This window comes from Diorhabda sublineata, chromosome X (genome assembly GCF_026230105.1).
Source record: "Diorhabda sublineata isolate icDioSubl1.1 chromosome X, icDioSubl1.1, whole genome shotgun sequence".
NCBI classification, from domain to species: domain Eukaryota; kingdom Metazoa; phylum Arthropoda; class Insecta; order Coleoptera; family Chrysomelidae; genus Diorhabda; species Diorhabda sublineata.
In genome coordinates this window covers 37738567-37765818 of record NC_079485.1, presented here as the reverse complement: position 1 = coordinate 37765818, position 27252 = coordinate 37738567, and the positions used below count along the sequence as shown (strand labels likewise).

At 30.6% G+C, this 27252-nt stretch overlaps 2 protein-coding genes across 2 annotated transcripts in view; one reads left to right on the top strand and one right to left on the bottom strand.

Moving 5' to 3' along the window:
- Positions 1–431: 431 nt before the first annotated feature.
- Positions 432–8849, top strand: LOC130450682 (CTTNBP2 N-terminal-like protein). Its single transcript, XM_056789208.1, has 7 exons — positions 432–822; positions 1266–1367; positions 3837–4085; positions 4602–4886; positions 5895–6055; positions 7749–7912; positions 7977–8849. The coding sequence occupies exons 1-7, from the start codon at positions 679–681 to the stop codon at positions 8432–8434; spliced, it is 1563 nt and encodes a 520-aa protein (XP_056645186.1). The 5' UTR covers positions 432–678; the 3' UTR covers positions 8435–8849.
- Positions 8850–15991: 7142 nt separating this feature from the next.
- The window catches only part of LOC130451090 (ras-specific guanine nucleotide-releasing factor 2-like), a 56773-nt gene continuing 45512 nt past the window's right edge, over positions 15992–27252 (bottom strand). Inside the window, exons 18-21 of the mRNA XM_056789886.1 lie at positions 26269–26366; positions 25702–25984; positions 25226–25423; positions 15992–22836 (exon numbers count right to left, since the gene is read on the bottom strand). Coding sequence (XP_056645864.1) covers positions 22642–22836; positions 25226–25423; positions 25702–25984; positions 26269–26366 — 774 coding nt within the window. The 3' untranslated portion in view covers positions 15992–22641. The remainder of the gene's footprint in view (positions 22837–25225; positions 25424–25701; positions 25985–26268; positions 26367–27252) is intronic.

The window sequence follows — 27252 nt, the reverse complement described above, 5'->3', positions numbered from 1 at the left end:
AATATGAATTCTAAATGGAATAAAAAAATACAGATTATAAAGGGATCGATTGATGGATGATAAGGAATAGCTCATTAAATGAGCGTATATTTTTAAGAGAGCGTATCTGTCTACTTAAATATGAATATGATTTTTTTCAAGATAAATTTAAATTTCTTGTTCATTGGGATAAATAAATGTAAATTAGAGCGTATCTTCGTACTTATATTGTATAATTAATTATGTTTTCATTGACATCCATTGTTGTTGAATTATTCTATTTTTTCAACAATCACAATTTTTCAAGATTAGTTCATATAACTAATTTCGCATCGCCTGTCAACGAACAACTTTTTACCCTTCCTGTATTTGCAATGGTTTGAAAATGACGAATTTTCAAAAAAGTAGGAAAAGAGTGGCTTAATGCCATCATGCACAGGGCTATTACAATCGAGAAGAAGTGTGTGTGGCGAAACTGAACATTTCATTAAATAAGAATTTCCCTATGAGTACTTACAAAATCGATTGTCTATACTAACCTAAAAAGCATTGAGTTTGTACCTTAAAAGTGATAATGTAATTAAAGAATTAGACCATCTAATGCTTAAATTATTAAATGAATTCAGATGACATGTGAAATAAGCGCTTCTGTTTATTTAAAACCCAGAAAAAAACAGGGATAGCATTAAATACTCCAATATGGCTACTAACAACATAGGAATTGAATGGCTGGGGTCTATGGGTAGCTTAGGTGTTGGGGTTGATTTTGATAGTACTGAAAATCCAGGAACTTCTAATATGAATCAATATGAACAAATGGATAGAACAAACGCAACTTTGAAGGTTAGAACTCGAATCTGTAACGTAATTAACAAACTGTGTTTATTTGTTGTGTATGAATAGAGGTCTTTACAATGAAAAAATGTATGGGAATAAATTCTCTTCAGTTTTATATTTTCTGTCAATAATTGAAATAATAATTTTAGTAATGCTTTGGTTACAAACATGTCTATTATAAATGTATCTCTTATTACTGAGGGAATTTTAATAATGAATATGGATGATAAAAATAACAACGGTGGTGAAGTATTGATTCACATGATAATTATTGCGAGTACTGAGCATAAAATATTGTACACTATTGAACTATCCTATACAATAATTTGCTGAAACAATTTTAAACCATCAACACTGAATTTACATTTTCTATATTATTACACCTCCAACTAACTTACATATCTAAAATAATATAAGTGGGATTACTTATGTTGAAATATGTTTTTTAGAGGAATCCAAAAATGGAACTGTCAAAAAATGATCTCATCAAATTGGTTACTTATTTTGAAGGAGAAATACAAGCTAGAGATATTGTGATTGCAGCTCTAAAGGTTAGTTTATAAATTGCTAGCTATTAAATTTTAAGATATCAGCACTTGTTTCTCTTATGATACATTATTACGTCTTTTTTTCTGTTCAAGAAAACATTTCAACATAAATTAACTACAGTAGACTCTCTCTAATCTGGCAGATATCAGATCAGGGTAGTGCCAGATTAGCAAATATGCCGGATTACTGAAATAATATACCAAAATTATAAAAAAAGGTTTTATTGAAAAAAACAATAATATGTAATAATAAACAATAATAATAAAGTACAGTACTGCAATTCCAATTATAGTTTGAGTTAAAAAAAGTAACTGAATTAATCTTTAACACTTGTGTAATGGTTATGTGTTGAAAGAGGTTTTTATTAATACAACTGTATTTTTAACATTTACAGAAATGATTGTCTATTCTATTGGGGTGAAAAAAAACGGAAATTTTCTTTTGGTTCTTCGCTTGAAAAGAGGTTTTTAATACTTTTTCTTGGAGCCTTTTAAACACAAGAATATCACTTGCGGATAATTGTTCTCCTCCACCCACTTCATTGAAGTAGAGAACGTCCATTGCGACTTCTTGGCTAACTGAATGAACAGCAGAAACTTCGTCTTGTTTGAGTAACCTTCTTCTTCCCTACTCATTGCTTCTTCAATTATTTCTTCATCTGTCATAATGTGCCCATTTCTTCTTCCTGTCCGGTTAGCCAGCTGTCTACATCTTCTGTTGTAAAGATTTGGCTTTCGCTTTCATCAATAAGTTTTCCTACAATTGTGTCACGCAACTCAGTTTTTCATCATCAGGAAGCACAACTTCTATTTCCTCTTGGCAATCTTCTTTTGGTTTATTTTTCTTTTCGTACTGCTCTAACAACGTCATATCGTGCCATAAGTTATGCCATGAACAAACAATCACTTTTTCTGGTAGGTTTTCACAGGCGTTTGCGAGTGAAAAAACTATATCCTTAAGGTTTGTATCTTTCAACGACTGGATTGTACTGTCTTCCTTAGACAATACTCTATACAGCAAAGCTTTTTTATACTGCGTTTTGATAGCTTGAATCACATGCTGGTCCATGGGTTGTAAGAGTGGTTTAACATTCGGTGGCAAGTACAGGACTTTTCAGCTATCCAAAGTGTTATACATATATATGTTACAAGTATAACAGTCATCACAAATTTCCATCTCAGGATTTGTTAAATGGACATGATATTCGTTCAAGAGGCATGATTCAAACTGACATCTAATAGTTTTTTTAATTGATGAATGACACTGCAAGAAAGTCCTGATATAATTTACAATATCTACTCATCTGATAAATGTTAGTTTGGAGTAAATGGTTTTTTATGTTTGAATAAATAAATAGATCATCTAGTGTGATATTCTAGGTGATTATATGGTTGGACCATATTTTCTTGATGAAAATTTAGAGAGTGTCTCATCTACAATTACTTAGAGAATCTGTGATCTAGAAATTACATGAATTTTAGAAATGATGTTAATACATCAATATGAGGCACTTCCATTCCTGAGGTATGACAGTTTTGGTTATTGTATAGGCATATGAAGTCTAATTGGATTGAATGGTTCCATCTAGGAAAATGTTTTTATATTTTATTTAAAGTTTGAACCATTTTGCTTTTTATTAGTAGTATTTTGCTGTTTTTCTTTTGGTTAAGAATTCAGTGATGTGTAGCTTTCAGATAATCAATCTATAATAATATAAATCAATAATATTCTTTTAATCTAACCTTATAAATTTTCTATCCATTGCTCATTTTCTTATTCAAATTATTTAAAAATTAAGCAGGAAAGCTTGAAAAATGATAAACAGTGAGGTAAGATTAAAACTAATTTTTGTAAATTTGATATTATCAATTGTTAAATATTGAATGTTTTAAAAGTGTGTTACTTGTTATAGTTTTCCTAGTTGAAAGAGGCAATCTTACCAGGAACATCTGATAATTTGTGTTAAAGTGCTTCCAACACTTTCATATATATTTCTACTAGTTATTCCTTTTGATCGCCTTCATGAGATCTTTCAAGGGGAGTTGGTCGTTTTTAAATCCTGGTAACATATTGATTGTTCCTGATATATTAAAGAATGTATACAGGTAGTGAAAATTTGGTTCCCAAACAAGCCTTACTTAAATAAAAATACATGGATGGTGTATATCTAGAGTCTCTAATATATGCTTTAGATATTATACATATTCAGAATCTCTTGTTATAGGTGTGTTGAAATATATAGGGTGCTCCATTAATAAAAACAGGTGTAGAGGAAATTATGAATAGAAGGTATGAGCAAAAATATGTTCCCCTCTATATATATACCCTAAATACAGTATATACGGACAATATATATTACTAAAATTTTTAGAATTATTTGATAATTATGTGTGTTACATGATTTATTAAGCATATTTATTGTAGGAAAACATAGTAGTTATGTATAATTATATATATTCATATATTTTCAGTCAGAGAGATTAAAACAGGTAGTAAATGTTGGAAGATACAGGCCTGCAGTATTATCAGATCCATATACTGCATTACTTAGAGATAGTATTGCTGATGGACCTAATGCAAAATCCCCAGTCAGTGAAAAAGAAATGGCACAGGCAGCTGAACAACAACTACAAGCATTTGGACAACTAATTTTACAACAACGCTGGGCACATCAACACATGACAAATATATTAAAAGAAGCAGAGAGTAAACATAAGAAGGTATAGTGATAATTTAAATTGTTTTCCAATATTATTATCTTCAGTAAAATAATAGTCAGTTATCTAGCTGCCAGGATTTGACTATTTGAAAACTCTTTTCCAAGTACCCAATAATGAAAAATGTTTCTGTTGTCAAATAGGTAGAATTATATATTAAATATTTATGCATAGTTTTAATGTCATCAGAAAATCTGTTTGTTCACAGTTTTTCATTTTGTTGAACTAAAATGAAAAAGTCTATCCATCTGAAGGTCACAGTTTTTTTGTCAACAGTATCACACGAATTTGGAATTTGATAGGATATAGATTATCTTAGCTTACACCACTTTTTAGAATTCAACAATGCCTATCATAATCACTTATTCCACATATACTACAAAGCATTTAAGAAATGTTTTGATGACATTTGAGGCTGATTTCGATGAAAAGTATATATTTTGAGTTTTAAGGGTACATAGCTGGAGCTCATTAAAGTTGTTGTGCTTAGAATAATTCAGTCAATATATATTTTTCTAGGTTATACAAGAATTAGAAGAAGAAAAATGTAAGCATGAACATGACACAGCACAGGGTGATGACATCACATATGGGTTAGAAATGGAAAGGACTCGACTGAAACAAGAATTAGAGATGGAAAGAAATGCAAGAAAAAAATTAGAAAAAGAAGTAAAAAGACAAATGGAACTTGCAGATGAGGAAAAAGCAAGGCAAAAACAGATTGTTCTTCTCTTAGTTGCTGAGCGAAAGAAAATTATTGTAAAATATATTGAAGAAAGAAAAAGGAGTGAGGACTTAGCTCAGGTTAATGTTACTTTTTGTTTAAAATTGTCAATGTGTTTTCCATACCATTTGTCAGGTAGAGTTTATACTAAAAAAGTGTTTCAAAAATAGAACGAATAAAAACAAGCTCTTTGTACAAATAACAATTTGTTATTACATAATATCATTGAATGAGCAGAAAAACATTTAAAAAATAGTTTGTTCAATCGTTCTATTGGAACTTAGTTCTAATGCACTCATAACTTTACTTCTAATAAATTTCATATCTTAATTTCTATTTTTTTATTTCACTATTTTTCTTAGTGAACTATTGTTTCCTCTTAATATTTATTATATTCTTGCACATTATTATTCTGTCTTGTGGTTTTTGCTATTTGTTTCCTATTTAGAACTCAATTTGACAATTTCTACCTTTTCAACAGTTCTATATTTCTATATCAATCTTATTATCTGTTTCTTATATTTTTCTGCAAATAATTAGTACTCGTTTCCTGTCTTGTAATGTGTTTGTGCAAGTAGGTCTTATACTTGCTAAGTAAGTTGTTTTTTTAATCTTTTCTGATATAATTTCACAAGGTTCTTATGCAATTTCTGTTACAATTTCTTGCCATTTATATTGGTAGCTGCTCCTAAGAATATGAAGTTATTTATTTTAGGAAACAAACTCTTGTTCATTTGTTCATTCAATATATTTGGAGTTACTTCTACCGTTATAGTACTTCTATGATTGTCCCATAATCACGTATTGATTTATCTTTGCTTATCTCTAGGCCAAATTTCCTTGTTACCTTATTTGTTTTTCTTGAATTCCTCTAATTCATTATCTATTTTTGTTATCACTGCCAAATCTACTTTTTCAACTCAACAGCTTTATTACTAAATTGGTTTTGTACAATAGGATGTGAACATGTAAATTTGAGTCAGTAATAATTTATAAAAAGTTTATGGGTGCTTGATTTTTGTGGTATTTCCATAGCTTTTGATTAATTGATTTATATTTTATATAAAAGCAATATTTATTGACTGCAGATTCTATCTGAGGAAAAATCTCGTATTGATTCAATGGCAGAAGGATTAGAAGAAGAAAGTAAGAAGTCCCTTCAGATGGAAGCAGAATTGGAAAAACAATTACATATGTATGAAATCGAGAAGAAATCTCTCAGAAGTCAGTTAACAGAAAAGGAACTGAGGTTAGTTGTTTTTACTGAATTATTTGGATAACAACAATTTAAAATATTTTTTCAATAAAATTCACTTTGTTTAATTGAAATAAAACATACCGAATTTATGGGATTTAACTTTTCTGTAAAAAGATGTTGAATAAAAGTTTTTTAGAATAATTCCTGCCATATACATGTTGATTAGAAGTAGACAGGATGCACCATTACTCCAAAATAATCTATTAACATATTGTTATAACTTAGACACCCTGTATATATTTTCAGTTTTACATAAAGTACTGTCAGGCCCGCATAAATCTATATTCATTCTACATTTATTGAAAGAATAAATAATTCACGGTTACGTTTTTCTTACAAAAATAACGTGAAAAAATGTTAATATTATTCAATTAGATCTCAAATTGTCTTCTTTTTGAAAGCATACAAGTTTATTATAAAAAGCTGATACAGGATTATGTAATTACTGTTTTATTGTTTTTTTATTTATCAGTATTCAATTTCTCATTTAATCTCGATTATCAGGTTTTTTGTTGTATACAATGTTATTAGACATATTCACAGAAAATAGTCTACAGACTATAAATTGGGATAACGGGCTGGCTACTCTATTGTGTCTCTCTTTCGAATTCGTCTGTATTGGAAAACTTCGTTAAGTAATTTCAAACAGCAACACTAAAGTGTCGCAATGCACCATCATGTTTAAACCAAATGTCATTAAAATTGTTACCAACTGCATTTTTTATTGTATAACTATTTGATAACTGCCAATAATTTCATTGGTTGGCTAGTTTTAGGGTAATTGATTTTGATAAAGACTATTACATGTTTTAAAACTGTTTTTTTTGGAAACGAAACCTAAATGTTAATAAGTTAATTTGGAGTAATGTTACATTATTTAACATATTTTGTAAATGTTACTTTATGAACACACTGTATAAAAACAGTATGTTAAATTTAAACATATGTTTGAATGAATGGTTCCCCTAACAATATTGTAAATAACAAAAGTAAATATTTTCAGGGATAATGTTTTAATGTCACAATTATAAGTCTAGAACAATATCTTGTTTCCATATTATCTCTTTTTTCCAGTTTTCAATCATATATGATTACTATTTCAGTTGTTTTAAAAAATAAAGAATTGAATCATCAACTGTGGTTCAGAGTTATGTGCCTGGGGATAACAACAAGAGATGTCTATTTTCTTAAACAAGCAATATATTAGTATAATGAATGTTTCCTAATTATTTTTGACACTTTGTATGAAAAATTATTTTCATATTCCACTTCTTTTGTTCTGCTATTTCTTTAGAGGTTCTGGAACATGTGAATTGAGTTGTATGTATTCAATCTCTTTAAGATAATAGTTTTATAAATACAATTCCAAATGTTGATAAATTTTTATATCAAGTTTTTAATTATTGGATGGTATGTTGAAAATTGCAGAACTTCTTAAGTAACAATGTTACGAACATCCTGATTTCAGTTTTTTTTCGTAGTGGCAAATTTAAATCTAATCTTATCTCAGTTTTCCTTTGTAAAATTAATTTGCATGAAAGTATTTAGATTTCATATAAAATGCCACAAAACATTTGAAAATATGTTACAGTTTTAAAATGTTCTGAAGTGCTTTAGCAATGTAAATTTTTATATTAATTATATTAATTTATGAGATCAATGAAAGTTTTTTAAATTATTCAAGATGTCAAGAGCTCGAAGCAGAATTACAAAGACTTAAAGCAGAATTTGAAGTATTGAGAGGTAGGTCTTCCATTCCAAATGATGGTAGTGCTGCCATGATAAGCAGTGTTGCTAAAGTTGTTCAGCCTACAGCTACAGTGACTAGTGTGCCTGTTTCTGGTCCCAGTAAGTAATGGAATGTGTTGATCACAATACATTTATATTAACTTTGTTATAATTTGCTTCACAGCTACTGGAATTGCACAGTCAGTTTTACCTGGGCAAGCCCTTCGACAAACTGCAGTAGCCCCATCTCCAAGTATTCCTTTGAAACCAACCACCACGTCTCCAACGCCAATTCCAGTATCAGCGCAACCACCGTTAATGCGTACTCCGCCTAAAGTTGGCATGTTTCATGGACAATTCCAGTCTCCCAGCAACATGGCACCTCACACCCCTCCTAAAAAAAATGCAGCTGCAGCGAGAGGTGTGCCGCCTCCCATACCTCCCAATAAACCAGTGATTCCTTCCAAGGCACCTGCCACAGTTCGGAGGCCTGAGAGTGGCGAAGCCGATAAAAAAAAACCAAATGTACCTCTTAAGGATGGAGAACCTATACGACCTGGACAAGGAATAGAAATTTTGGGTCAAGAACTAGCTGATTTCCAACAAATGTTTGTCACCATGGCAACTAGCAATAATACTTAAAAATTATGTAAAACTGTTTCTACCCTATGTAGACAAACAAATATTGTTGAATTTGTGAATGCATGAAAGTTGTGATTAGCTGAAATTTTTATTTATTTTATTTAGATTAAAACTTCATTTGGAACAAATTATATTGAAATTGTATTTTTTATTCATTAGTGACAAAAGATATTAACATTTATTTTTATGAAAACAAAAGACAAGTTCTATTTAGAAAAAAATGATGAATGCACAAACTTCTAAATTTCATTTTATTATTCAAATTTAAAACTAAATTTTTCAGTTTAAGAATCATTTAATAGTTTTATTGTTAAAAGGTCACTCCACATGTAGAATCAATCTCCAGAAATTAAACAAATAGAGCAATAAAATTCACACATAATTGATAGGTGTATTAACTACCAGCCATTTACCTGATGACATTTGTTTTTTAATTACAATGGGAATCTTGGGCCCGTATTTTTAACGAAGGTGTATTCTAAGGGCCGTGAAATTAATTAATATTTATATACCTCAATATAAATGTATCTTTATGAAGAGAAGTTTATGGTGTGAAGAGATTTAAAATCAAGAAGATTTAGAAACATAAATAAATATATATATATATATATATATATATATATATATATATATAAAACCCTATCACATTTCCTGTATAATACCAGCAAATTGAAATAATCTTCATTAATAAATCCTGAACGTGACATGATGAACACTTTTGCAACGCTTAAACGTCAAGCTGTTTTCATTGTTTGTTTGTTGGTTGATATGTTAGCTTTTGTTTTTTTTTGGTCGCTCCAGACAACCGGCAATTAAAAACAGTTTATACCAAAATCGTTAATTTGAGATATATGAGTTTACTAACGAAGTCCTCTTAATTTAAAACATAGAATCTATTGGTGGATAGAAAAATGGGAGTTGGCATTTGAAAAAATTTTCGAAGTTTTTAGATAGCGAAATTCGGCACCATTTTTTGAACACCCTATATAAATTTTTGTCAAGGTTTTCACAGATTTTGAAAGTTGTAAGTGTTGTTTATCCAAATCCCAAAAATATTAGACCTGACTCACCTAAACTTAGAAATATAATTTTTTAGTGGAGGGAATTTTCCTTGTTTTGTTGTCATCTGCTGAACGATGAGACCTTAACTAAGTTTTTACATAATCATCTGGTTTAAATAATTGTTGTTGTTGCCATTCATTTTTATAAATAAAAGATTTGCTAGATTTTCATTTAATATTCTATTTCTTTGTTCATTTAAAATAATATTCATATTACTGAATCCGCGTCCACACTCTGCCTAACTGCAAGGTACAATATTTATGTATCGAATTAAGATTTCTACATCTTCAGGAATTACTTTGCCTCCAGTATCAATATAATCTCTATGCATTGATGATGATGATATGATTTTTAAAAAAATCGGTGATGCTGAAATTTTTTTATTAATAATGAAAATGAAATATACTTACACTTTAAGTTTATTAGATTAAAGATGATCGAAAAATGCAACTACTACATACTACATACATTTATGTAGCGCGCATGTAATCTTGTAGCGAGAGGTTCTTAGAAATATGCGAAATTGACACTAACTCGCTTTAATCGAAACTTTGAATATATATATATATATATATATATATATATATATATATATATATATATATATATATATATATATATATATATATGTATTGAAAGGAGCTTATGCCGAATTTTGAGGGATTATTCCAATATATTTAAAATAAAGGCCAGGAAACAATGTTAAACGTGTAATGTTAGAAGAAAATAATCACAGTCAATGTTAATATATACAAACATATTTATCCATTATCTACATAATTCCTCCGTAAATTGTACATAATAAAATTTACATAGGGTCCTAAAATAACGTATGGAAAATATCATTTATCCTTGACTAAATTAAATTGAAATATTTAGAAATTACTAAGAACTTATTGGGTTATTACACGAATGAGAGTTGAAAATATTTAAAACTTAGTAATTATATCTGTAACCCAAAGTATGGGTGAATATATATATATATATATATATATATATATATATATTTATATATATATATATATATATATATATATATATATATATATATTATATATATATGTGAATTATATACATTTATTTAGAACTTTTGATACTAGAAACAAATATTTAAGATATGTAGAAGAATCTGCCATCACCACATTTAAAAATTTTACGTTGTGGTAAGACTAGGTGATTCACTTTCGTTACTTTAATAGAATCTACAAATTTAAACTATATTAAACAGTCTTATTATCCATAGTTAGTATAAAGTGTGCAGTATAATGTAATAATCCGTGCAGCTCTTTATATTTTCAAAAGATTCCAAAATAGTGTCAAATATAATGTGGCCAATGCTGGCTAAACGGGAAACACCTGAATTTTGCAATTTTAAATAGGATACTAAAATATTTCTTTGCTAAGTTTCACATAAAATTTTAATCCTATAGGAAAAAAATATTTTTTAATTGTAATCCTGTAATTATATGGCTGCAAACCATTGAAATATACAAGTGCGCCTGTTAGGATTACTACTTAATAAGAATTAGTAGTAGGAATAAGTAACTTTTGAAACAGGTATTGCTCATATCATTTCATTGTTTATATTAACCAGTCCACTACTTCCATGGAGTAGATAACGTTAATAAGAAAATTTGAAGTTAGTTCATATGCTTTATTATTGGTTGTATCGTCTATTTTCAGTAAAAGGAGGTGTTAACAGGTATAACTCGTGGAAGTATGTTATCTTGCTATGCTACACATGTTTTGTCTACTAACTATGCAGTCCAAAGTGTCATTAAATCTTCTTAAATTCATGATCAGAATTCAATATTAGTGATCGTCTGAGGAAGCTCAAAGGTGACTTATGCTTGATTATGATAAATAGAACCGTCTGGTGGCTGGTTTACTTGAAAAATCTCTTCAGAATAGTCTGCGTTAGTTGTGTATGAGTGAAATCTTTTTTGATAAGTGAAACTAGCTATGAGATTAACCGAACGTCGCCGTTGAATGAAAGTATTAAAATCGGCTATGCACCATGTGTCTTTTAATTCATTTTTTGGTTTTAATTTTAGGACTTCGTGTGTCTGAAGTAGATGGGGACTCAAAGATGGTGAATTATGCTTATGAGTAATTTAACAGTGCAGTGTCTGGTTTCTTTGGAAAAGTCTTGGCAAATTGAGACAACAGGATGATGACAATGGAAGTGGGAATCTAGCCCTGAAAATAAATGGTACTGATCCGACCGTAAGCATCATTTTAATTTTCGTTTTTTTTGTTCCTCCATTAAACATCCCGAGCACTACGGAGGTGTGCGCAAAATTGCTAGCTGTCTGGTATTGACGTCGGTACAGATTTTTGTTTAAAGCGCTTCAATCAAGTTTTTCTCATCTGGTGTTATAAGGATTAACGTTCATGATTTTCTTCCATCTTCTACATAAATTTCCACGAACACCGATTTTTTCCCAAATCTTTTATGTATTTTTATGTATATAGCTCGATAAGTCTTTACGCTGTAATAAGCAAGTAAGAGATTCTTGTTAGGAAAACTATTATTATCATCGCCATTTTAGTGAAATTTATTTGGGTTAATTTAGTTCGTAAGAGGAAATCAATTTTATGTGGATAAGACGCAAAGGTCGTTTATATAGCTTTGTAGACTTGCAAGTGTTTGTATTATGGAAAGCAATACGTATTGTAAGTCATAAGTCAACGTAAACAATGGGATAAGAAACATGTGGAAAGAGAAAAACATTGTTGGCCACTGCAAAGACACATATGAGATGCAGTGGGTAGTTTGCCGCGAGTTAATATTATTTATATTATAATATATGTGAATATTTATCTACATTTGAAATGCTCAAAAATATGGCCGAGATTTGCTTATATCTATTAGTTAGTATTGAACGATTGTCTTTCATGGCATAGTCCTTTAAAATAACGAAATAGAATCACAGTTATTAAAAGTTTTGATAATGATAATTTACAAAATTCACTGATGACTTTCAAAAAAGGATCTAATAACGGAATGACGTTTATTATGAAACATCTGAAAGAAATTCATATGCAAGATATTTATAGGCTATACAAGATCAGAAATTATTGACTAGTATTATCTTTAATACATCATATTAGATGAATAAATGTATTCTTTGTCGTCGCAATTCTCTAGGACTCCAGACTGCATAATTGCCTGGAAAGTATTTTGAATATAATGTATACCAGTTTATATTTCTAACAATTAAAAATTGCTAAAAACAATTCTATAAATACTTTCGCAAAAAGAAGCATATTAACGCTTTCACTGTGTTTTGAAGAAGTGCAATAAAATGCATCGAAAGTCGAGTTTCCACGGAGTCGTTTTGTATACTGTTTGCATGGCATACTCAAAAATATATCTCAATATTTTAACTACGATCTTTTCCGAAATGTGCGCGTCCGGCTTTTAAAAGGTCGTACACAATTATTTCCGTCACTACCACATTGGGTTTTTACCTTGAACCAATAAAGCAGGCTCTTGCCTAGTTCACAACATGAAGGTAAATCGGCTTAAAACTGTGTTAACCAGCGGTATCGTACGACCCTGTAAAAGTCGGTTGTGCTTACACCGGTGTGTGTAGTGGCGACCAAGACAGTCACAAATGACATTTTATGAATGGATCTCTTTGTTCAAATATCGAGCTATTTCTTTTTGAGTATTGCACGTCTTGGAAATTAGCGTAGTAGGGAACAAAGGAAAAGATCGTACAATACGCACAAGAATAGTATTCTCCTCGCCCACACTTCGCAACTACTTCGTGAGAATTCGGCTTTAATAATTCAACGCTGGTCGTAGCATATAGTTCGAACAATTATTGGAAATATGCGTAACCTATTATAATTATTAGACTTCTAATTCTAATATAGATTTTTTCGCAATTCCAAACATTGAAAAAACTAAAAATGAAGCAACAGAGCACTGTAAACAAATGCTAAGGAGTAAACAGGCAGTTTTATAAATTATCGGTCAAAATATAAACTTGATAGGACATTTTTCAAAAAATGGTCTCTTAGTTAAATTACTCTTACAGCAAAGAACATTTTTTTAAATAAAAATACAAAAGTTCATTAGGAATACACGTATCACGTATCTACCACCTCAAACAGGATTGTTTATTTATTACTCACAAAAACGATATCACGAGTTATGCTAAAGTTTAGTTTGCAAAAAAGAGGTATTAGAATCGAGTTTTGACGGAGACTATTAGTATAGTATAAACCCAGATTTAGGTAACTGTTAATTCATAAAAACAGTGCTATTGTGCTTAATACAACAAGAGAGTAGTTGAACTGTAGATAAGAGTAATAATTTATTGTCGTAGTACATATGGTTAGATATACTAGAAAATAAAAATATCTCTTGGTCGTATTGAGTTTTGCTTAATCGGTAATTTTTAAATGCTCTGTTAAATCCACTATCACACGTTTATATTTTTGGTAATGTTCAATTACCAGATAATTTATTTTCTTGGATCTGCATATGGTGAAGAATTTTCCCATTGTATCTTAGCTTTAAAGTAAGAAGTCTGACCGTGCTGGGGTTTCCACTTTTTAGGCTTTTTGTATGTGTTAAAATAAGTGTAAAAGTATTGAGTTGCTTATTGCACATACCGAATATTCAATACATAACACGGCCTAAGAATATCAGGCAATATCAAGAATACGAGACTATTTACGAGGTATGATAAAAAATACGGCGAATGAATTTATCTAGTAGCAATTTTGCCACATCTATTTAATACAGTATGTCTCATACATTCATGTGTTAAGACGAGCAGTGACAAGTTTAAATCCGTTTCTGTTTATCTACCACTATAGCTGCTTTGGTGAAATCGTTTTTGAATTTCTTGTCATGAAAATCATATTAACATTAATTTTTGTTTAAAGTGTTGATACTATTCACCAATGGTGTAAATGATAAATATAATGTTATAGCCAAGGACAGTACTATTAAGAAGAATATTCAAATTACTGTTTTAATCATTGTTTCCAATAAAATAGTTCACTGTATTTTTTTATATATCACGTATGTTGACGGAGATGAATATACTTTACATTTTTATAGAAATTTTTTGACGCAACAATTACTAAGCTCCCAAAATTGGTAGATCTACAAAATATGCAGAAGTCCGTATCATCACAATATACATGATAAGTCAAATCCTGTTTGGTGTAGGTATAGTATAGCCCTAGGAGGCAGCATTGTATATTATGCAATTCTTTCATTTTGATTCATTTAACCCAAGTGGAATGGCTTTAGAAGCATTTTGAGTGTTGATATAAATATTGATGAATGGCAAAACAGAAACAATAAATCAAAAGAAGTTATGTTACAATTTTCAAGTCATTGAATTTTTTAGCGGAGTAGTTAACTAATTTACATGAAAATAAAATCAAAATATCTTTTCCAGCGATTTCTTCAAAAGTACTTATAATATCCCATACCGCATCAAATAATGAGATAGATTCTCATGGTTGCAATCTGCGTTGCCTTAGCTTTGAAAATTCGGCCAATTATTTCAACTGTCACTTCGACCCACCACATGACAATGGTAGTCAAGAACAGTAGTCATGACGTTATGAGTGACGTTCTCGCCACGACCACAACGATCGTAGTCGCTATGTGGAACGCCCAAAAGAGTATTTCTGGCGCCGTGAACGCTTAGTGGAATACACCCCACCCTCTTTGCTTGTTGGGTAAAAGTGAATTTAAATTGTTATTTCTTACGGGGACAAAAAACTGAAGCAGTCGAATAAAAGATACACAAGTATTATCCTGAAAGTACTAAGTCTTAAGCTCTTAAAAACTCGGATGTTTATAAATCAAACGTAATCAAAGTGAATTTTTCCATATATATGGGTAGATCAAACTTTGGAAAAAAAGAAAAAGATAATTCGTCAATATTATAATTTGTTGTTATGGTTTCATGCGAAACTAAACAAAAAACGACAACTTTTGTTATTACATTAGGTCAATGCTGTCCAACCCGCTGTTATGTTATTTCATCCACCATATTTATCTGATCCTTTCGAGTAGTTCCGAAACTTGGTAGAATGGTTTCGTAGAAAGCGACGTTAGACAAATGAGGTGATAGTTTGGTAAGTAGAAATATTGTTTTTTTGATGAACCAAGTGTGTGGAGTCAAAAAGGGATTATGCTGTAATATAAAATATTTTTTTTACAATTTGGTAATTTTTTTAGTCAATCTTCGATCAAACCGCCCTTATTTAATGATAGTGTTTTGTAGTATGAAGAAAAAATTCCTACATTTTCTACTTGGTTACTTAATTTCGGTCAACTTTAATATAACCAGGGGATAAAAGTGACTTAGCTTAACTTATAACCCGACTAAAATCACCATTAAAAATACAACACTACCTCCTAGATTAGAAAGTAAATATCGCCACGAAACGTATTTGAGTATTTGTTATTTAAATTTTGTTGGATTTATAGATTTTTTTCTAGTTTTGTTGAAATTTCTCGAGAGTTTATTAATGTTGAAAATAGTAGTAGTTTCTATTGATATGTATAATCTACATTAGTTTAACAATAAATAAGGCAACAACATCAATTAAATATTTGTGTTTTGATTTCCGAAAATTCGCCGTTACTTTATTATCTAAATTTTTGATATGTGCACTTTTCATTACAACTGTTAGATAATAGAGCGTACTGCAGATAGAGCTGTCAGCGGATTGTACATATTTAAGTTGCGTTACAGGCTTTGATAGAAGTTTACTAATAATCAGGTTGAAAAGAGATAAATAAAACAGCAAATAAGTGACAAAAATAACGTAAAAAGTTTGAAACCACCTGAATGTCTTAGAGCCTGAAAAATTTCAAAAATATTCTATTTAATTCTACGAATTGGTCGTTCTGAAAATATTTAAAAATTATAAATATAACAGCATTTCTTCAACTTCAAATCATTTTTAGTTTGCCCTTGAAACTTTTCCGTCCTATTCCACAAAATAAAGCTGATGTATCGAACAATCGTATGTTTAAATTTACAAGTTGAAAAGATCGTACTCTACCTTTGTGGGACAAAATAATTGCGATAAATAATTTTCTTCCCATAGAGCAATTAAATTATATTTTCAATGTTCTAGCCCATGGAGGCCTGTTCGGCCGATTTGAAGATCACACTTTTAAACAGGAACACGCAGGAATAATCTCAACAGTGTGATTTAGAAACAAGAATAACGTCATTTTCCCTTCAATATTTGCATTACATATGCGAGTAGCCTAATTCTCACCAGGATCATGTCGAATTAAAAGCCATTAAAGTATTACTTTAGGAAGGGACAAGGTGATGTTTTTACTTTGCTTATTTTTGATGTCTTGGGGGAAATAAATTAAAGTACACACAATTCATGGACAGCACTTTCCAATCAGTTTAGCTCAACACTTAAATTCTTCACTTAAAGATAATTTGCAAATGTCTGATAATATTTTTGTCCAAGAGTAAATATTAAGTTAAATCTGCTGTTAAATTATCACGTCGATATTATTAATAAAAAATAAACAATACCGAAACGAGTAACAAAACTGGAGACAAACCACTGTCATATCACGTGAGAACTAATAGTAAGGACGGTAATGCTACATTTTTTCGATGACTCATACTCATACCGACCCAATTTTTTTTCAGTAGTAAATTAATATTCAATAATCAACATAATGAGAGTCACTCACCGCACCTGGTGTGTAAATATACAGCAAGTCAAAATTGTCAAAAAAAAATTTGGCTACCATCAGCCGTAATGTAGAAGGGTGATATAACGTCAGTTGCGTTAATGAACTATGTTGAAAATGTAAAAATATTATGTTATTATATACTGTATAAAATTGATAGAGGTTAATCCTCATACTTTCGAAATAATAAAAAGAACCGTCAGTCTTATTTATGACGGTGGAAAGACCGTCAGTTAGCGGTATAAACATGCTGCGCGCTAAATGCATCTGAGAGCGTTGTATAGTCTCTTTGATAGATGAACTGACGATCTTTCCACCTAAAAGCATGCACAATTATGGCATTTTAATTAAAAATGACCTCAAAAATAAAAAAAAAACATTATTCTAATTTTGATACGGTATGAAAACACTGGTTGCGAAATTTTTTTTGCAAATTTAAACATGCTATTATGTATTTCTCATTCCACTACTACTGAAGTAGCTGACGATAAAAACTCTATGTATTTGTGGAATACTATTATTGTTACGATTTTCAGTCGGTATGAAATGACTTTTATTGAATATTTTCCATTTACATTGAAGACATCACTCGATATTATACCGTATCTCATGTCCTCGCGCGTTCTTGTAGATTCTGCTTGGCACACACTTCGTCAAATCTGTACCGTGACTCACAGTCGTGTTTGATAGTAAACGGCATCTTAAACCGATATTTTCTTCTTATTAGCTTATCTATTTATTATTATTGCATAATCATTTTCTACTTTGAAATGAAACAAATACCCATAAGCTGCTTGATCCACTCATCTTCCCGGTTACTTATACACTGAAAAAATTTGGACTTCACTGTTGTATGTAAACAAAAGAATGCGTACATTATACTACAGGTAACAACTGTATTACAACACATGTCACGTCTTATTTTTTGTTACATCTATGTTCTTGAGTTCATATGAACGTGAACAGGTTATCCCTTGCTCAATAGTGCCTAACAGCAATATATTGATATCTACAAATCGTACTAAAATGGGGCAGTTAATTTGATGTCGCAGACCCAAATATGGATAGAATGAAATTCGTGGCGTGAGGTGTGTTCAAATTAAATATACGTTTTAACAATAAGAGATAACGTAGAGACGTGAATTTAGTGCCCGGTCTAATAATACACACTACACTGTCTTTTTTAACGTCCGAGCTCCGATACTCATCGAATTCCTTTAGTACGGAACACTATTAACAGTGATGTGTAGGGAGAGACATTCCGTATCCTATGGCAAGTCCCTCAAGAGCAAAGGGCCTGAACTATTTTCTGACGGAGTGATTCAGCTCCATAATAACGCGCGTCCACACCTCTCCAGATTTACAAAAAAGTTCAAGTATTACAACCTCACAGCCCGGACATGTGGCCACACCATTACATGGTATACGAAATATACAAAAAAAAATTGTTTCAGACAATGTATGAAAAAGTCATAGTTAAGCCAATAAACTCTGGTCTGCCCATTTTAACGACCTTATTTAATTTGCTTAAATTAATCTTAAAAGTGAATGGAATTTAGCTTAACTAGAAACATCATTTGAAAGGTAATTGATTTTTTCACATAATTTTTTAATTTATGAAGTGAGCATAAAGATACGAGATATATCCACAAAATGTAAGCCCCGTTCGACTTTATAAAAAAAGTGTACCGACTCATTTACAAAATATTCATTGTACCAAAATTTACAACGGTTAAATTAAATTTCTATATAGATTCTTCAGAAAGTTGCCGCCTGTGTTTTCAACCATAAAATGTCCATTCAACTCGACAACATCTATGAAGAAAAGATGAAAGTCGCTAGGAGCGAGGTTCGGGCTGTACAGAGGATGATCAAACACATTTCAGCCAAATTCCAGTAGGAATATTTTTATCAAGTTCGGAGTGTGCGGTCGGGTATTATCGTAAAAAACATCACCTTTAAACAGTAATCCTTGGTGCTTGTTTTATGTTGCGCGGCGTTATTTCTTAATAGACTCGCATTTAACATCTACATTGATTGTTTGACTTCGTATCAAGCAATCAACCAGCATAATAACTTTTCTGTTTGCTTAAGGTTAACTTTCATTGGCATACATTTCTTTTGCTTGAGTCAGAGGAACTTGCTGTGCATGCTCAGAATTACGACCGCAGCGCTGCCACTGATAGGAATAGAAAAGAAACTTACATTGTGAATACAGATACCTTGTATTATTGATTTATCCAATTGATCTGTTTGATATCAGTATGAACATTAAAATTTCACGAAATGAAATTGAATGTTAGATATAACCTCCACTTACTTCTATACAAATATAAAATCAACCTGCTTATTGTTGTTAGCCATTAATAAATTGAAAATACATGGTTCATATAGAAATTTTGTGAAGAATTTGGTGAACTATTAAATAAGAAACTACTCATCCATATACAATAAACAAGTGTTCTTACGACAACTGTACGTTTATATTGAATGGTAGACAGAGCTGCAATAATTGCAGTGTCGTTGTTCTTAGACACATACATACACACCTCAGAAATGAATTTATTGGTTGGAATTTTAGGGAATTACGTAATTTCACCATTATTTATTGAAGAAAATCTCAATGGAGCTACTCATTTAAATTTGTTATAAGGATGTTATTGACTCATTGGCTACAGAAGTATTGGAACATGATAATAAACTTTTAGAAAACCATTTTGCTTCATAACAGGGTACCTCCACATTATGATAGACGCGGATTGGTTTGTGGTTCAATAGATTGGCCATGAAGCCATAAAATTTCGAATAGTCTTTAATATGGTGAAATTTTGTGATTTTTATGTTATTACTTATATCCAATAGATAAATTAGATAAATTCAAAGTACTTTCAATGTTATTTCATAAATTAAAAAAAATGCAAGTTAGTGTGGAGAAATAGGTAAATTAGCTTTAAAATGATGTTTTTTGCATCGAGAATAAACTGTAGGTTTATGAGAAGAGGGAGTCAAGTTTACGTTTTATAGTAGTTATTGTTGATAACTGATTTCATGGGAGTAGAATTGTGCAGATATAGTGTAGGGGGAGCTGGAGAATCACCAAAGTTCTGCGTACGTAATATGGCTCCTTATCATAAACATTCAGATGTTGCTTTTTGACGTAAGCAAGAATTAAAATACATTAGCGACATCTTGTAAACAAGACAGCTCTGGCTGCAGCTGATTTATTTTTTATATTAATAATATCAACATACTGTGCTAATAATGAACAATTTCGTTATAATATATCCATATTAACAAATTCGTACTCCTAATTGGCATGTTGTGTTTTCCTGTTACCACACAGTGTAAACCCTCTTTTTGAACATATCTGTTTATTTCTACAAGAGTAGACTCTTAACCTAATTGCCCTAATGTAATATTTTGATTTTACGTGTACAATGTAGAATATACATTTATAAGTAACAAGAACAAAGAATTTTTATATTATTATGAATCGTTTCAAGTATAGTAATAGATTTAGTGAATTGTGAGAATTAATTTGGGCATCATTTTGTAAAATAGGTGGTTTACACTTTACAACTTCTTTCCTCATATTCAATAAGTTTTTTTTTCAAGAACAATAACAATTATCTAATTTAAATTTTTTAGAAAAACCTTGTAAAGCATATAGGAAAACACAAATTAGTTTGTATAACAATCTATCATAGTTTTCTATTTATTTCAATATGATTGTGATATTCACTGATTTAATGTCCCAAGGTGTTCGATAGATTCCAATGGATGAAACAATACTTGTTATTTTTGATATGATAAACACAAAAAAATATTTTCAAGCTCCGATAATTTTTACGCACTGAATCAAAATTACATAAACAATATTTCTCTTTGCAAAAAAAAATTAAAAAGGAATTTTTTTTTCTAATTAACCATTTCATTTTCTTGTAAGGAACATTTGTGTTTCTATGGGATACGAAATATGGGAGAAAACAATAAAAGACAAGATAACGCTAGTTTACAACATTTAACTTTTTGTCTGTTGCCGCAATTGTGTGGTTGATAATGTTCACTTATGACTTGTTTTTGTTAAATCAAATCAAATCTCAAAATTATTTCAGCGCTCGAGTTTTTTTTGTTTCTGATTTTTATCATTTAAGTGTATATATTAATCGATAGCAGGTGCATTTTACTGTAGTATATAAAGTTTTTGCGTCATAAGTTTATTTAATTTATTATATATTATTTAACAACACTGATTATTTGAGGAGAACCAAGATTGTTATTTTTGTAGAGTGAACTAAAACTTTTTAAACACTAAAAATCGAGGTTAATGGCAATATCTAAATTCAACAATAAGTATATCTGAACCTTCATAACAAACATTGGACCAAGTTCATCACAAAATGATGCTGATTTTGAAAGTATTTCGATTGAGCCAAAATGCTTTTCCCAAAATGAGTTAGATTATTTTGTAAGAGATTTAAATATCTCTAAAGAAACTTCAGAATTGTTAGCATCAAGACTGAGAGAAAAAAATTTGCTCAAAGCGTAGCGTAAAATGTGTTTTTTTACAATTTGGGAATAAATACGCTGGTGTATCTATCGCCCACAGTACAAAGTTGAAAGAAGAACATTGTAACATTTCGGTATTCTTAAACAAAATAAAATACAATGACCATAAGTGGCAACTGCTTTTCTTACATTTGTCAAAAATCTTTTGAGAACTCAATGATTAATTTTTGTAAAGTTTTTTTAGTAAATACGCAAATACGTGAAATTAACTTTTTTTTCTGTTCTATATTTACATAGGTGAAAGTTAGAGCAGATAAAAATTTAATTATCTTTATGAAAATAGCATCATATGTAGTTAGTAACAGTTAAAATTTATTTGGCGGTAAACTATTTATTATAACATATAAAAAGCAGTTGGAAACAGATGGATTTGAACGTATGCATATTGAAATCAAACCAAAAGAAGTGAATTTAAGAAGAAAGAGGAAAATGAAGTGGTAAATAATACAATAATAGTTGCAAGTGGAATCAATTAGTATGGACATCACAAGGAAATATTGGAGGCAGGGCTGAAATAAGCCTGGAAAAATTTTGGATATAAAAGTAAACAAGAATAGTGCAAAAATTGATAGGTAATAACACTCCTTTACCTAATGGAACCATAGACGAATAATATTATTCGATTATTATTGAAGAAAATTATTATTATATCTACAAACGTTAATTCAACCATGTTATTTTTATGAATTTCAAATATAAATAAGAAATCCGCTATATCATAAATATCTAGTGAAGGGGAAATATAAATAGTATGTCAAAAGACACCCTTTGAATCGACATCAACAAACACCGTGGGACCAACAGTATAATAAATCCATATTACCTTCGATTGTCTTTGACATAAGAAAATATTGTTTAGTTTTTACTTGATAGTTGTTGTCGATGACTGTGAGACGAGTCTAGAAGTTCTGGGCTCTAATTCTAAAGATGTGCTATATAATTCTTCGTCGTCCATTATTATAGTCGTGTCCAACAAATAATTGGCTACTCTTTGAATAAGTTCTATTTTATAAGGAGTTTGTTGAAAATGTCGAATTTCTCGAATGACGTGAGCAATCTGAAAAGACGACAAAAAATAAATTATGCGAAATTCGTAGTCAAACAGAATAAGTACCAAAAAGTTTTCTTCATATCAATATGTTATAAATCGACTGATCAAAAATAAATACATTTTACATTACAACAAAATAGGGCAAATAACATTATCGAGATGTCTTTCTCGCCGACTCGCCGACAGAGTTTGGAGTGATATGTTGAATATATTTTGGATTCTTTGTCTAAACTGGTTCAAATATATTGGGTGCTGATGTATTTCTTTGAGGTATTCCTATAACAATATGGGGGTTGTATATGGACTTCTGAGAAACCAGCTTATATCCCCTCGTCTAAAGATAATCCTTCTTGGAAGATTATTTCCTTTCCATCAAAAAAAGTGCAGTGGTCTTTGATGTTTTTCAGAGAATCCGTAACGGCAGTTTTGCTTATTTAGTAAGCCGTCCAGATGAAAGTGCGCCTCTTTGTTGGATAATATACCGTCATATGTAACAAAAGTAATTTTTTACCAAGAACAATGCGAGGTAAATAATTCTCAACTTTCAAGGTACCTATCAAGTGAATGTGTATGGGTAGAACTTCAAATATTTGATTTGTATGTTAAGATAAATTCAAGGTAGCTCAATTTTGCCGGATCGGACACCGAGAATAAATACTACACTAATATGCGCCATATTTTCAAGATTTCTATTATCCTTGAAAGAATTGTAGGATTCGTATTCATGGTAGTGCCATAGTGTTTGGGAATTATCTTTTATACGCAGATGACTTGGAGAGTACATAATGAATAATAGCTGTTAGAAAGTAGCTAAAGAAATCAATGTGATGAGAACTCTCACCAGAACCTATTGAGGAGCCAACCCGACAGTCCTTCTCAATATATACAGGAGAAAAGACCACATCGTGAGTGCGGAATGGGATTAAGCTGCAAGGCCTTAAAAGAGACAATGAAAAAATTAGATAGGTGGTAGTATCAGACTGCAAAATTCTGTTCTAAATTATTGTCACTAAAAAATGATGAAATAGGAAGATCGTTGATCACGTTATATTAATGATATAATGAGGAACCGACGTTTTGGAGAAAAGGGCCTTCCCAAATTTAACGGAGGGACTAGATTTACAAAAAATACAGAGGGACACCCATGTTACAACTACAGGTATTGACCGCAAATACGGAGACTGAAGTAAACAAAATTGAACATGTCTAAGGGGACAATGGGATGCAATGAAAAATTTTTGGAAATGGTGAAGCTTAGAAGAAATTGGCGAAGAACAGAAAAAAATTATAATCGTTTCGGAAGCAAAGCTTAACGGCGTCAGAATTAATGGTCAAAAAAGACCAGACGATTAATTACTTCTAATTTTTCAGGAAACGAACAAACGGATGAATTGATAATCAAGGGAGACAATTTAATATGGGACTAGAAAGAACATAACAATAACAATAACTCAATAACAAGAATAAAAGAAGAATTTGATTATCGATATGAAAGCAAAATCAAAGAAAGAAATTTTGCTCTATACAAAATACGCCCAGGAAAATACCATGGTTTAACAATGCTAAGTTACCAAGGAAAGTGATTATAATTATCAATAGCATGATATCAACAAATTGTAGAACTCCACAACATACATTTAAAATAAATGTTAAGGAAGATCCCTACTGCGACTGTGAACAATTAGGAGACTTGATTCACATGTTTCTTGGTTGCACGATTAGATTATCTCAAAACCATGAATTACACAAGGAAATGCTCAAATATAATCAAGCTCTCATCAATATTTATTCGTTGCTTATGTTTATATTAATTTTTCAATGCACGACTTAGGTTATAATAATTGTAGAATGATAGAGAGTATATTTATTTTGAACTCTCTAAAGTTGACTTTTTTATCTTCCAAAAAAAAAATCCTATCCTTGTCCTACTCTCCTAATGCACCCCTATGGGTAATGTTCTGGATACACCACAGGACGAGAAGAGTCTTCATTTGTTTTCCTTTGTAGTCACCTATTCCTACTCTGAAGCAGGTCCTCAGACGTACCTCACGGTGCACTCTTTAAGCAATCTGATGACAAATAAACACAGATCTTGTCTGTATGTCGTTAGACAAATGGCCAATAAGAGAAAAGAGAAAGAGAAGTAAAATAAAAGAAAATTATGTGAATAAAAATTGACGTGAAATATAACACAATGGCGCACATTATCTTTCCCTACATAAAGTTTCTTGTTTTTTATGTAATTAAGGACTAACTTGTACTATGAAATCGTGTTTAATATAGGTCAAAATTTACACGATATCTGTTTTCAATGTACGATTAACGTGATTCGGTATTTTTCATAAGCAGTTAACTAATATATTTCACAAGTTACTGTTAATAATTTAGTTCTCACCATTCTCATTTTAGAAAAATTCAGAAGACCTTCAGCTGTAAAGTTAGGTGTACCTTCTTCTATAAATGATAAATCAGTCAAATAGATTCCTAAATATGGTATGCATGGTGGATCACACCTATGTAAAGCATCGCGGAGAGCTCTGAATCTCCCATCAGAAGATACTACATTTTGCAACTTCTCAATCGTATGTTTTGTCTAAAACAACAATTAATTTCAGGAAAAATAGACTATCTGTTAATATTAGTTAATAATAATAGCGCTAAGCTGGAAATTATGGAATCGTTGGTGATATTTATACAGAACTATTTACTAGAATCACTACATGATTACACTGTTTTACATTGTAATTATGTTTGTTGGTGTAGTGGTAGTAGAAAGTAGTCTGTTTAGTAGTGATAATACTGCTAGTAGAAAAATGTTAATTTTTTCACGGATTAATATTTTTTTATATAATGTACGATTTCTGAGCTTACTGTTTTTGAGACTTTTTCCCACGTTTTTTTCAGTCTAAATATCGAAGTATTAGTAAAAGCCGAACATATTTGCAACACTCCATTGAAATTATGAAGACACCTAGCAATATCTGCTACAGCTGCCCATTTTTCAATAGCCGAAACTCTTGCTGTGATTGATTTACGTCTTAAAATTTCTGATGAAACTAATCTAGAAACATGGTTGAATCGTTTAGTCATCATAATAATATGGGGTGCTCGTTTATCTTTGTCTGCTTTCATCCATACTTGTCCCAAAAATTCTCTACAATTCAAGAATTATATTCATTAGAGTCGATAACAAATTAAGTTTTTCATTATAAAAAGTGAAGGGCAATAATAATGCTGTGACATGATGAAGTGAATGTTAGGAAGAAGAACATAAAAATGAAAATAGTATTTAAGCTGAAGTAAAGAAGAAAGTAATGAAATAGAAGCTGGCAATCTACGCCAGGACTATATTAGATGAAATCATTGCATTACGGCTTCATTAACGAACAATTGAATATTTTTCTTATTGAGGTTCCAGTGAAATATTTTCATACTTACTCGCTAGATATGTTTATAAATATCTTATGATCTATTACTGTGAGTTGCTCTGCTATCTCTAATGCCGATAATGTTTCTATGGATTCCTTACTAGGAACCTGGAAAAATATTTTTCCTTCACTAAGCCTGAACCTTCACTGAACCATGAAATTGACATTATATGTAGATATATCTATAATACCGACCGAATTCTTGTCAACCAAATATCCCTAATGACTCAACCGCTTAGCTTACATAAAGAGTCTCACATTCAGTATCTCAATAAAGTTAATATTTGAGCTAGTGCAATGGATCACCGAATTTACATTACATTGGCTGGGATTTCTCCCAAAGTGTCAAAATTTTTTCTTGATTATATCAACTCTTCAAAAATTTTGTAAGAACCTTAGCACATTATGTAATAATACCAGCTAATAAATCAGTTTTTTTCCAAGAGATTGTATTTATAACGAAGGTTATTTATAATAAAACAGTATCCAAAGATAAGTAGCAAATATTGTTGAGTTTTGAAAATGTTGAGTCTTAAAATATTTCGACGAATGGATTATTTATCTGTTGATATTGAATGTATTCATCCGCAAAGCTCTAATTTCCGGGCAAAATAATAAATTTGGATACTTTTTTTAATCTTAAATGATTTCCGAAGATTTTCTAACATCGTGAACGGATAACCAAAAGCTCTGTCGTTCAATCAAAGATGGCGATATTGGTAAATAGAGGTGGCGTCACTGTGGCATCCGCGTAAATTTTATAATAATTCTTTCAGGCTATATTATTTTGTACAACGAAAGATAGTTTTCTCAAAGCGTTCACAGGTCACGTATATCAGTGGTTTGTAAGAGATACTATCTCTTACACACCAGTTTGCCACTTTCTCAACAACATTATTATAGCTGTAAATGAGACTTGGATTTAATACACATTATTCTGAATCAAAACAAGAGGCCAGTGCTTGCATCATTTCTCTAGGATGTAAAAAGATTT